This window comes from Puma concolor, chromosome C1, assembly GCF_028749965.1.
Source record: "Puma concolor isolate L17-30 chromosome C1, mPumCon1.1.hap2, whole genome shotgun sequence".
NCBI lineage: Eukaryota > Metazoa > Chordata > Mammalia > Carnivora > Felidae > Puma > Puma concolor.
Genome location: NC_141674.1, coordinates 46,255,300 through 46,269,377, shown reverse-complemented (window position 1 = coordinate 46,269,377; position 14,078 = coordinate 46,255,300). Strand labels below are relative to the sequence as shown.

The 14,078-nt window shown below is 40.9% G+C and overlaps 1 protein-coding gene across 1 annotated transcript in view; it reads right to left on the bottom strand.

Annotated features, from left to right (window-relative positions):
• Positions 1-14,078, bottom strand: part of C8A (complement C8 alpha chain) — a 69,603-nt gene that overhangs the window by 37,894 nt on the left and 17,631 nt on the right. Inside the window, exons 2-4 of the mRNA XM_025912199.2 lie at positions 9,915-10,017; positions 4,335-4,479; positions 3,217-3,364 (exon numbers count right to left, since the gene is read on the bottom strand). Of these exons, the coding sequence (XP_025767984.1) occupies positions 3,217-3,364; positions 4,335-4,479; positions 9,915-10,017 (396 nt within the window). The remainder of the gene's footprint in view (positions 1-3,216; positions 3,365-4,334; positions 4,480-9,914; positions 10,018-14,078) is intronic.

The window sequence follows — 14,078 nt, the reverse complement described above, 5'->3', positions numbered from 1 at the left end:
GCGCCCCCAGAGAAGGCACTCCTAAAAATCGGGTGTTTGAGTTAAAGAGTAATATGCACAGTTACCAAAAATCCAGGCACAGAGCCGGAAGTCTGAGCCCACTTCCTAGCTCTGCCACAACTAGCTGTGTGATCTTGGACAAATCACTTAACCTCTCTGTGCCTCGGTTCCATCATTTGTAAAGAGCAGTCAATACTGCTGCCCTCAGAGTGTTAAATATGAGCTGCAACATACAAGGAGCCATAAAGTACTTGGCATATATTAAGTAGCAAGTAAATGCTGCCATTGTGGGTTTTGTTTGTAGTGTTTCAGGAAAAGCTTTGCTGGTAAAAAAAAAAAAAAAAAATAGACTTGACATATTGGGTGTAACTCACGTTGCTAAGTTGAGAATCTGACCCTCAGAAAGGCCATTGTTTTCAGGGCGGCCTGGAATGTCAGAGGGTACAATTTGAAAATCATGGAGACTCCTGTTGAATTTCCAGTTTGATCACCTACCAGCTCTGTGAATTTGGATACATTATAGATGGCTTTCTGAAGTTCATTTTCCTCATTTGAAGAACAGACAGAATAAAACCACTTCTCATGGTTTTTCGGCATCTAAATGAGAGCATTAAAGTAAAATGCAAGTCCAGTTGATAGTCCATACTATGCACTCAACAAGGGATACTTCCTCTCCCCTAGCCCAGTACCCTCCCAGAAATACTTTCCTTTGCTTTTCTCTCTGGGGCATTTCACATCCATCCGCCTGGGCACTACATTTTAAGCCACAGACAGTGGAACCTTACATAGGCATAAACAGCATTACATAGATGAAATACAGCTTTAATTTTCTAGAAAAAGAGAAAGTTAATGGAACAAAAACATTTCACTTTGGCTAAGAGATCCAGGACCTAACAATCGAAACCTCTTATGGTATAGATAATAAAATGATTTCTTGTCTCTGCCTCTCAAACTCCTATTCAGCCTTTAATACCCAACTCAAACATTGCCCCCTCTATCTGACCCTCTTTGATTATCCTGGACAGACAGCTATTCCTTCCTCTGTGTTCCCATGGCAGTCAGTGATTACCTCTGTCATAACATGTGTCATATTTTTTCATTCCCTCCATGAAAAGACACAAAGGCAGAAGATGAGCAGGGGGTTCACTATGAATAAAACCTGTCTTGAAGAAATAAATGGGTAATTATAGAGCACCTAGCATATAGTAGAAATTCAAGGTATGTTAACTTCCTTCTTCCTTTCCTCTCTCCATCTCTTCCTTCATATTAATGGAAGTGATGTAATAATAGCTATGGTGAATTGAATACACATTCTACCAGACGTGTAGCATGTGTTAACTTTTAACCTCCTGACAATTTTGCAAATGCAGAAACTAAAGCTCAGAAAAATTAAGCAATTTGCCTATAGTCACAGATAAAATTTTTTGACGCTAAAATCTGTGTTCCTTCCCTTTACTTCTCTGCTTACTTTTCTATCTTCTCGAGCATTGAACATGTTTCTGCCTTTGGCTTATAAATATAGGCTCTCCGGTGAGCCAAACAAAAAGTCAAAAGAATAATTAGTTTTAAGACGTACTATAACCTCTAAGCATAAGAGGTTACTAAGACTACTTGTATTTAGACAAGCTGGTTGCAGAAACCCCAATGAAAATAAAAAGATATAAAGAAATGCCACTTTTTGGAAATCTATGCAGAAATACACACATGCACAAAGATACACGTACAAGGATGTCCACTGCAGCATTGTTTATAATAGGGAAAAAATGGGAAACAATATAATCATCTTTCAATAGTCAAATAAATTTTCATGTAGTGATACTATGGGAGAAGAATCAGCAGCCTTTTTTTATAAAGGGCCAGACATGAACTATTTTCGGCTTTACAGCCCATAGGTCTTTGTTGCAACTGCTCGACTCCATCACTGTAGGGTGAAAGCTGTGTTCCAATAAAACTTTGTTTACAAAAACAGACAACAGGCCAAATTTGGCCTTCAGGCCATAGTTTGCTGACCCCTGTTATGGAACATTATGTTGCTTAGAAAAAGACAATAGAAAATATGGGGGGAAATCTTCCAAATATATTAAGTTAAAAAAGCAAGTTACATACAATATGTATAATATGATCACATTTATGTAAAATATGCTTATGTCTATCATACACAATACATATAGGCACAGCTTCTATACAATGTATATTTTCGGTGCATTTTTTACATGATCTGAAAGTCCTACACCAAACTGTTACACAGGGGTCAGTTCCAGGGAAGGAAGTGAGAGAGGGTGATTGGGTGGGATGTGGGTCGGGGAGGGCGAAGGAAGACTTTCATTTTTTTACCTCAAACAGATTTTCTTTCTGTAGCAATAAATTAAAAATTTAAAAACTGGGAAATGCTTAAATTAAAAAAAAATAGATATCAGGATAGGCTTCTGAGATCTTGAACAGAATAAAAACCAACTGTTGGGAGTGGGCGTGGGGCCATTCTGCTGGTTTCAGTGTTCCGTGTAGGTGAAGCACACTCGTGAAGTGTATTTCAATGCTCCTTTGAATCACATGAGAGCAAAGTCATGGTCTGTGATCTTTTCGCCAATAAGCAGGGATTCATTTTCAAGTTAACACCTCACTATTTCATGCTTCCACTCTGTTTATCCCACAGTCATGATCAAAATCAATAAGAATCCCCTTTGATGAGTATTAGGGGCTGAATTGTGTCCCCCTGACATTTATATGTTGAAGTCCTGGACCTCCGTACCTCAGAAATTGACTATTTTGGTGAGAGGGTCTTTACATAGGTAATTAAGTTAAAATGAGGCCATTAGGGTGGGCCCTAATCTCGTATGACTGGTGTCCTTATAAGAGGTGGTTAGGACCCCGACACACACACAGGGAAGGGCAATGTGAAGACATAGGGAAATGGCAGCCATCGACAAGCCAAGGAGGGAGGCCTCAGAGGAAACCAATTCTGCCATCACCTGGCCTTGGACTTCCAGCCTCCAGAGCTGTGAGAAATACATTTTTGTTTTGTATAAGCTATACATTTCTTTTGCCATTGCAGCCTGAGTGGACCAATATGCCACCTTAGGGGGACAGAGAGAGTTGCCTCACAGGACACTCGGCAGAGCAATTCTCCTAAAAGACCCTCTTGTGTTGCTAAAACTAATACTCGTGATTGAAGAGAAGCCATTCCCTGGGCCCAAGCAGTCAGGAAGCAGGACTCACCCCAAGGCCGCACTCTCTGACCCTGGAATGGGGTCATACAGGCTGCAGTCGCTTTCCATGACCCTGACATCTTCACAGTCATCCTCGTCAGAGCCATCAAGGCAATCCTTGTCTCCATTACACACGAGGTGGCGTTTCAGGCAGCGACCTGAGAGAGGAGAGGCTGTGGATGCTTCCAGAGCCTCCCAGACTCCTCCCTCTTCCCATGACCCGCATCCAGAGTCACCAAGCCCCCCCTACTTCTGAAACAGCCCCTCCCCCGCCTTCATCATGTCCATCCTGTCTCTGTCCTCACTGCCTCTGCCCTCCTAGCAGCCTCGCTGTCTCCCACCCGTAGCCCCCACCCCCTGTTCAGGCCCTGCAGCAGGCTCCCCTCTAGAATTTATCCTCCATATGCAGCTCCAGTGACCTTTCTCTATATCCTTCTGTGGCTCCTAAGTATTCCCATTCTTCCAAATGCCACGGTCTAGCCCCCAGTTCCCTACCTGGCCCAACCTCTACCTCTCTTCCCAAAGCCCTGACCTGCAATCATTCTGTACTATCGCCAGCCCTTAAATCCCTGTGCTTTTGCATATTCTTTCTCTTAGCAAATCCATTGCTCCTTTCTAAGTCCCAACTCAAGTGCCCTTTTGAAGGCTGCTCGGACTTCCCAGCACAGGTTTGAGCATCCCCTGCCAGAGAGTCCCCTTGGACCATGAGCAAACACCCATTACGCTGGCTATCATACAATATTATCATCACTCCTTATAGGTCTCTCTCCCAAAGAGACTAGGAGTACCTCGAGGTCAGGCACATCATCTTTTCATCTCTGTATCCCCAGCAGGTAGAACACTGCCTGGGACATACATGCCCAGTCAATATTTATCCAATGAATGGATGAATGAGTGAACTGTACCTTTTCTAAATGAATCAACAGATGTTCCTACAAACTTACATCAAAATTACTTGGGTTACTCGTCGGCTTAAAATGCAGATTCCTGAGCCCCATCCCAAACCTACAGAATGCCAACTTCTAGGGGAAGGGCTCAGGAGTCTGCATCTTCACAAGCTCGTGAGTGACTGTTTTTGCACATTAAGTTTGACAGGCGCAGCTGTTGTCTCACTGGAATGCTACTCACCTGTCTCCTTACACTGGAAATCCTGTCCACACTGCGCTTGCTCTAGACAAGCTGTGGGACTCTGACAGCTGGCTTGATCCCAGACATCACCACTGCAGATGGTTCCCCCAAACTTGTTTGGCTGCAGGAGGCTCCGGAATCGGTACTAAATCAGATTTTGAACCAGACACATTCATTGTCTATCAATCAAACAAGATTTGTGCAGGCGGGTGTCAGCTCAACATAAGGAATAACTGTCTCGTGATTGAGAGGTGCCTAAAAAGCTGTCTTTGGAGGGGATGTTCATAACTGGTGGTATTCAGCCAGAGGTGCCTCAACCATCAGCAGGAATATTGAATAGGGCCTTCAAGCATCCAATGAAAGACTCAAACAAAATATTTCTGGGTCTTTTTACTTGAGAGGAAGGACCTTCTCCCCTCCCTTTTCTTCAACCACTTAGTACCTATTCATCTTTCATGATTCACAGTGTACCTCCTCTGAAAGTCTTCCCTAAGTAACATATTCTATAGTTCCCTGCACCTCCTTCTCTCTTCCCATTTGTCATATAAGGTTGTGATCCCTTGTCTGCTTATTCATTTACCTTTCTTACTAGTTTAAGAATCTTTTGCATGGTGAGGAGGAGTGGTGAAGGAAGGACCACGTCTTATTTGACTTCATACACTTGACACTTGATCTAGGGTCAGGTACACAGGAGGCACTTTTATGAGATGTTTGTTGCTTTCCCTCTGTACCATTTCTTCCAGTCATGGCATCCTCTCTTTCCTTGGAACATATCGCATATGGCTCAGGTGGGGATGATCTCACCCCCCAAGTCACAGGAGTGTGTGGGTATGAACCAGGCCAGGTCAACCAGGGCACCATATGCCAAATTACAGTGATTGGTTTAGAGATTGGTTCATGGCTCAACCTTAGGGCAATCATTAGTCTCTCTGAAGATTTTCTTTTAGAACTATTAGAAAAGACCATTTCTTTTTGCCCAAGTTGCTGGGAACTGTGGGCATCAAGTGGTCATCTAGCCTACTTATGTTAAAAGAGACCATCCAAGAAATGAAGACATCATCTCAGTCCCTGGGTTTGGCTTTGACTGCATATGAATAAATCCTTGTTGAAGGAAGTATGGAAAGAATAAAATTCACACCAATCTTGGAGCTCTATGGTTTCATGATACTGCTTTCTATATGGTGCATAGCTTTGGGCCCTAGTGTAGAAAGAGGAAGCTGAACACTAGGATATTCAGAGAAATATGAGGTTCCATTCCCACCTTCAAGAAGCTTAGAGTCTAGTTGAGGAGACAAAATAGATAACAATAGAAAACATGCTGTATGGAGAGCTCCATGCAAAGTGTCCAATAAGAGAATGTGCAGTGCCATATTTTCTTCTGCCTCTTGCCTTGGCTCAGCCCACAGGCCCCTCCTTCAAGAAGGTTCATAACTAAGTAGGAAAGCAATGGTTTCAGCAACAAGAAAAGTGAGTTCCTGGCCTAATTCTTCCTTCCTGCCTTCCTTCTTTCCTTCGTCTTTTTCTTTTTTCGTTCTTTCTTGTTTTCTTTCTTTCCATCTTTCTTTCATTCCTTCTCTCTTTCTATCTTTCTTTTGCCTTCTTTCTTTTTCTTCCTTTTTCTTTCTTTTGTTCTCTCTCTTTCTTCTTTCTTTCTTTCTTTCGTCCTCTTTCTTTCTTTCTCCCTTCCTCCCTCCCTTTCTTTCCTTCCCTTTCTTTCTCCTTCCTTCCTTACTATAGCTGATACACAATATTACATTAGTTTCCGTTGTACAACAGAGTGATTCAATTTCTCTATGTTACACCCTTCTCACTACAGGTGTGGCTCCCATGTGTCACCATGTGATGCCATTACAATAACACTAACTACATTCTCTGTGCTGCACCTTTCATCCCCATGACCTACTCATTCCATAACTGGAAGCCTGTACCTCCCACTCCCCTTACCCATTTTGCCCATCCCTCCACCACCTCCCCTCTGGCAGCCATCAGTTTGTTCTCTGTATTTATAGATCTGGTTCTGGTGTTTGTTTTTTTTATTCCTGAATCTCTTTCTCACTTGCTATGTAAAGTATCAGTGCCTGGTACTTTGTACCTCAGTTTCCAAATCTGTAAAATGAGGTGGTTGACCTAGATGACCTCACTAAGTATAGCTACTAATGATTCTTTCACTGTGTCCATTTACCTTTGAGTTTCTGTTTCCTAATATGTAAAGTGTGATGACCCCTCACTTTGAAAGGGTGTTGTGAGAACTAAGTGAGAGAATGTGTGAGGAAATCACCTGGCCCTGTGTCTGACATATCATTGGTGCCCATTAAACAGAAGTGGTTCCACATCATTATCAATGGAGTTTTTCCAGAAGGTTCCAGTGGGTACATGTGGAGCTGCAGCTTCCCCCTCCCTCCTCTTGTCTACTTCTGCCTCCACAACTGCTCATTGGCAAAGAGACAGAGGTAGCAAAAAAGGTGAAGAGTAAATCTGTCCATTTGCCTTTCCTACCTCCCAGTTAATAACAGTGATAAGGGATTTATAAACTCAATGGGAAGAGAGTGTGATTAACAATTGGTTTGTAAATATGAGGACATTTTAATTCTCTTCCAACCTCTTGCCCCCCAAATCAGTACATAAAGAAGTGCTTAGCGTACCAACGTACAGCCAAATCTCCTTCTCACTCTTTAAAAAGTCCGTCAGAGTTTTAAGGCCTGCAGTTACCAACACAACGATGATGATGGTAACTACCATTTATTGAGTGTTTGTTGGCTGGACACTTCATATTCTTTATCTCATTTAATCCCCACAACTTTAGGAGGTCAAATACTATTCTGAATCCCATTTTAAGCTGGGTTAGAATTCCAGTTCTGCTACTTACTGTGTATGTGTCACTGGGTAAATCACTTAACATCTCTGACCCTCAGTTTTCTCATCTATAGAATGAGAGATATGGGGGTCTTGTGAACATTAGCGATAATACATGTAAAGAAGTCAGCACTTTGCCTGCTGTCTTGAATATACTCAGTAATAAGAGTTACCACATCAATATCATTTTGTTAGCCTGCTGTTGGGCTACTCCAGAAGGATTTATGACTGAATGGGAATTGGATTAGATGGCCACTAATATCGCTTATGACTCTCCACAGAGTGGAGGGGGAAGCAGGAGAGTGAAGGGATCAGGCACATGGGCATTTTGGAATCAGACTGACCAACTGTCAAACCTAGGCTGTGCCTCTTTCTTTATGGGTGACCTAACCAAAGACCGTCGTATCTATCCGTCACTTACAGTTGGCTATGAAAGTCAGCTAAGAATTTATTAAAGCATCGGCACAGTGCCTGGTATATAGAAATGATTTAATAAACGGTAACTGTAAATGACATTATCACCTTCCCCTGGTTCCTGTATTGGAATGATGGTGCAGTCATGAGGTTCATTCCCACTGACTCCCCATTTTCTAGGTCGTTATCAAATAATGAAGACATTGTGTTGCCGAAAGGTTGGTGCAGAAAGTCCCTTAGGGATTTCTCCATGGTAGTGCCTGTGTTGGTATCATTAAGATATCATTTTCTTTTCTAGCTAGTCGATAATATTTCTTTCCAGAAATGCACATCTTTGTTTGGGTGATTTTGAGAGGAATAAAAACCATATGAATAAGAAGAAACTAGGATGGTCTTTCCCTTACATAATTAACAGAATTTGTTTTAAGGATTTCTTTAAAGACACATATGTCTTTTTGAGTCATTACTTTGAGAAGTTCAATTCTAATTTGAATAGCAAGTCATTCACCTGTGCTCTCTGCTGTCTACACAGCAACACATGAGGGGAAAACGCAGTTTAGGATATGTAATAAGCTAAATACTGGCCATGCAAAGAAAGCAAGTCCTAGTTCTTAAAAGTTGTAAATGTTACCTTATTTGGAAAAGGGGTCTTTATAGATATTATTAAGGTTTTTGAAATGGAGAGATTACACTGGATTATCCAGGTAGGCCCTAACGGTCATCATGGTGTTCTTATAAGGGGAAGGCAGAGGAAGATTTAACACAGACACACAAAGGAGACACACAGAAGAAGAAGAGGTAATGTGACCACAGGGGTAGAGAGCGGAGCCCAGAGATTGGCCCCAAGTCAAGGATTGCCGGTGGCCACCAGAAGCCAGAAGAGGCAAAGAACAGATTCTCCCCTAGAGCCTCCAGAGGCAGCATGGCCCTGTCAAACTTCTGGCCTCCAGAACTGTGAGAGAATACATTTCCGTTGTTTTTAAGCCACCCAGTTTGTTACAGCAGACTCAGAAAAGTAACACAGGATATCAAAGCAAAATGAGATTCTGGGAGCCAGATATCTTTGAACGGGGCAGTCTGGGATTCCTTGGCATATCTCAGAGACAGGAGAGGCAAAATAAATAATTTCAGGCTTTGAAGCTGAATAAATGAGGTCCCAATTGTGTTCCCATCTGTAATGATTTTGAATTCCATGTGATTTTGAACAACTCATTCACAAGGTAGCCCTGCATGTCACCGAAGACTGCGTCTGGAGGCCCACTCTTCAGAAGCTCAGGGGAGAGAAGAACAAGTCTTGATTCAGGCAGTGGCAGCTGGTTGGAGAGGGAGGCATGTGTAGTAATTATACAAACAGCTAACATTCACTGAACACTTACTATATGTTAGGTGCCATGGAAAGCACTGTGCATACCTTACTCATTTAATACTCATAAGCCTATGCTCTAAGTACAATTCCTACTTCCATTTATAGATAAGGAATCAGAGGCATGGAGAGGATAAAATATATGCCCAAAATAACATAACAAATAAGATGCAGAGTCAGAATCCGAGTGGTAGAATCAGAGCTTAACCACTTAGACTTGACAGTAATGTACCAATAGACAATGTTCAGGCAATGGTGTTCCAACTGGGAGAGGTGGGAGCCTGGAGACATCCTAGCCTGGGTACATCCAGTAAAGGCATGTGTTGTCTGTAGAGATTTTAAAATAGTAATAAAACAGACGTTATTCTGCCTTTTATTATTACCATGAGCCAGTAATTATGAACAAGGTCAGAATTTTAATACTCCGCCCTAGCAGAGCAGGTGCTCCCAAAGTCCCCCTTTCTTTGAGGTGACACTGGGTTTAGTGACCATTTTGGACCGTTCAAAACCACTTAGGTGGGCAAAATAGACTCTTGTCTGTTGATTGGGTGTGTCAGCCTTTTTAAGCCATGAAAGTAGAATCCTCAGGAACATTCTCTGGTTTATCTCAGCTCCCCACAGGTTATTAGCCCCTCTAAATGACCTTCATCGGAGGGCAACAGGTTGACCAGGATCCAGAGAGGCACGGGGATCAGTGTGCCTATGTCTGAATGGCCCCCTCTCTGCACATCAGCCATTAACATATACATCTTATGTAGCCTCACCCCATAATGACCTATAAACAAAAGCAGAAAAAGTTCCACCATCTATGTACCCATGGCTTCCAAATACCTATTTCTAGACCTGATTTCGACCCAGACCTCAGATTTATAGACCTATTTATCTCCATTTAAATGCCTAGTTCACCATTCAAATATCGAATGCCCCCAACCTGGTTAAAAATGTCTTACCTTTTTGTCCTGACATGGAAAGCATTCTGTCCACTCTGACCAGGTGCTCAGCTGGCAGTTAAGTGCTGTCAAGGTGGAACTCTGAACAGCCCGACTTACTCTCCTGTAAAGAGGAAAGACCCTTACTTCAATTTTTAAGATTTATATTATGGGGGCGCCTGGGTGGCGCAGTCGGTTAAGCGTCTGACTTCAGCCAGGTCATGATCTCGCGGTCCGGGAGTTCGAGCCCCGCGTCAGGCTCTGGGCTGACGGCTCAGAGCCTGGAGCCTGTTTCCGATTCTGTGTCTCCCTCTCTCTCTGCCCCTCCCCCGTTCATGCTCTGTCTCTCTCTGTCCCAAAAATAAATAAACGTTGAAAAAAAAAATTTAAAAAAAAAAAAAGATTTATATTATGGTAATTTTTATTTTTGTTGTAAACTCAAAAAGGTCTTTTCATAGGAAGATATCTTAATAATATGAAAACAGATTAATTCTTCCTCACCCGTACTGAGATATAAATGAAAAAAATTGTATATATTTTAAATTCACAATGTGATGGTTTGATGTACATTGTGAAGCGATCACCACAATCAAGCTAATTAATACATCTATTCCCTCACATAGTTATGTGTGTGTGTGTGAGAACACTTAAGATCTACTCTCTTAGCTAATGTCAAGTACACAATACAGTACTATTAACTGTAGTCAGCATGTTGTACATTAGATCCCCTGAACTTACTCATCTTATAAATTTGTACACTTTGACCAACTCCTCCCCATGTACGCAGTCCTTTGTGACCACCATTGTACTCTCTAGTTCTTTGAGTTACACTTGTTTAGATTCCACATAGAAGAGAAATCATTCAATATTATCTTTCTCTGTCTGGCTTATTTCACTTAGCATAACGTCCTCCAGGTTCATCCATGTTGTTGCCAATGACAGGATTTCCATCTTAAAGAAGATGCCCTAAAGAGGGCTAAACAGATGTTGAAATTTTTATCTTTTTTTTATCATTTTAAAATTCAAGTATAATTAACATACAGTGTTATATTAGTTTCAGGTATATAAGTATAATAATTCAACAATTCTATGCATTACTCAGTGCTCATCAGAATAAGTGTAATCTTAATCCTCTTTACCTATTTTACTCATCCCCCTACCCACCTCCCCTCTGGAAACCACCAGTTTGTTCTCTGTATTTAAGAGTCTGGTTTTTTTCTTTTTCTCATTTTTCCTTTGTTCATTTGTTTTGTTTATTAAGTTTCATATGTGAGTGAAATCGTATGGTGTTTGTCTTTGTCTGGCTTATTTCACTTGGCATCATACTCTCTAGTTCCATCCACGTTGTTGCAAATGGCAAAATTTCATTCTTTTTTATGGCTGAGTAATATTCCGTTATATATATGTATGCCACATATTTATCTATTCATCTATCAGCAGACACCTGAGTTACTTCCATATCTTGGTTATTGTAAACAATGTTGCAATAAACATAGGAGTGCACATATCTTTCTGAATTAGTGTTTTCATTTTCTTTCGGTAAATACCTAGTGGTGGGATTCCTGGATCCTACGGTAATTCTATTTTCAGTTTTTTGAAGAAACTCCAGTCTGTTCTCCACAGTGGCTGCACCAGCATGTGTTCCCACCAACAGTGCTTGGGGTGCCTTTTTTCTCTACATCCTTGGCAACACTTGTTAGTTCTGCTGGTTCTTATTTCAGCCATTCTGAAAGGTGTGAGGTGGTATCTCATTGCGGTTTTGATTTGCATTTGCCTCCTTTTAGTGATATGGAGCATATTTTCATGTAGTCTGTATGTCTTCTTTGGAAAAATGTGCGTTCATGTCCTCTGCCCACCTTTAATAGGATTATTTGGTATTTTGATGTTGAGTTGGTGTTGGATATTAACCCTTTATCAGATGTATCATTGGCAAATATCTTCTCCCGTTCAGTAGACTGTGTTTTGTTTTCTTGATGGTTTCCTTCGGTGCACAAAATCTTTTTATTTTGGTGTAGTCCCAATAGCTTAATTTTGCTTTTGTTTCTCTTGCCAAAAGAGATATATCTATAAAAATGTGTCTGCAGGTGATGTCAAAGAGATTACAGCTTATGCTTTCTTCTAACAATTTTATGGTTTCAGGTATGGCATTTAGATATTTAATCCATTTTAAGTTTATTTTTGTGTATGCTGTAAGGAAATGGTCCAGTTTCATTCTTTTGCATGTGGCTGTCCAGTTTTCCCAACACCATTTGTTGAAGAGACTGTCTTTCCTCCATTGCATATTCTTGCCTCCTTTGTCATGGATTAACTGATCATAAAAGCATGGGTTTATTTCTGGGCTCTCTATCCTGTTCCATTGATCTATGTGTCTATTTTTGTGCCAGTACCATACTGTTTTAATTACGATAGTTTTGTAGTATATCTTGAAATCTGGGATTATGATATCTCCAGTTTTGTTGTTCTTTTTCAAGCTTGATTCAGCTATTCAGGGTCTTTTATGGTTCCATACAAATTTTAGGATTATTTGTTCTAGTTCTGTGAAAAATGCTGTTGGTATTTTAATAGGGATTGAATTAAATCTGTAGGCTGCTCTGGGTAATGTGGACATTTTAACAACACTGATTCTCTTAGTCCACGAGCACGGAATATCTTTCCATTTGTTTGCGTCACCTTCAATTCCTTTCATCAATGTTTTACAGTCTTTGGAGTACAGGTCTTTTACGCCTTGGTTGAGTTTATTTCTAGGTACTTTATTATTTTTGGTGCAATTGTAAGTGGGGCTGTTTCCTTAATTTCTCTTTCTGCCACTTCATTATTAGTGTATAGACGTGCAACAGATTTCTGTATGTTAATTTTGTATCCTACAACTTTCCTAAATTCATTTACCAGTGCTAGTAGTTTTGGGGGGGAATCGTTCAGAATTTCCATACATACTATCACGCTGTCCGCAAAGAGTGAGACTTTTACTTCTTCCTTACCAGTTTGTATCAGATGCCGAATTCTTTAATTTGTAATGTTTGCCCATTGATTTGGGCATCTAGGTACCTGCAGAATGTACAACAGTGCCACCCTATATTCCCTTACCCTTCAGGTTACCTGGTGGGAGTGGGGATAGAGCAGGAAGGGTGTGTCAACAAACACAGGGATTCTTACTTGGAAGGCCTGGCAGTAAGGGCGCTTCCAACATTTGCATGATCTTATCTTCCTTCTTAAGAATTGCATGTACCGGGGCGCCTGGGTGGCTCAGTCGGTTAAGCGTACGACTTCGGCTCAGGTCATGATCTCGCGGTTCGTGAGTTCAAGCCCCGCATCAGGCTCTGTGCTGATGGCTCAGAGCCTGGAGCCTGTTTCAGATTCTGTGTCTCCCTCTCTCTCTGACCCTCCCCCGTTCATGCTCTGTCTCTCTCTGTCTCAAAAATAAATAAACGTTAAAAAAAAAAAAAAAAAGAATTGCATGTACTATTTTTTTAAATTTACATCCAAGTTAGTTAGCATATAGAGCAATCATGATTTCAGGAGTAGAATCCGGTGATTCATCCCCTAATACAACACCCCGTGCTCATCCCAACAAGTGTCCTGGTTTTAAAATGAAAGATATGTGGCCTCGTGCCCTTTCTCTGTTTTTCTATTTTTTTATTGAAGTAAAATACACATTATGTAAGTGCGAGTATCCTAGTCATTTTTACGTGTGCAGTTCAGTGACATTCAGTACGTTCATATTTTTGTGCAACCATCACCACTGTCCGTCTCCAAAACTCTTTTCATCTCCCTGCATTAATTTTGAGATGCAAAATTTAAGCAAAGGAAAAGGCTGTACAAGTTTTCCTTCCAGCCAATCACAGTTTTGAGAAATGAAGAATGAAAATTTATTGTGTTCCTACTGTATGCAGGTGTGATGCCGGAGGGTTTATATAAATTAACTCTTTTAAATCTATATCAGTCCTATGTGGATCAAGTTATTCTAATTTTAGAGAGACAAGTACAGAGGAGAGCTTGCAATTTTGTACATTAATGTTGCATCCTACAACCTTACCGAATTTATTTATTACTTTTAATAGTTTTTTGGTGGAGTCTTTAGGGTTTTCTATGTAGAGTATCATGTCATCTGCAAATAGTGACAGTTTTACTTCTTTCTTGCCAGTTTGGATGTGTTTTATTTCTTTCTAGTGTCAGATTGCTGTGATT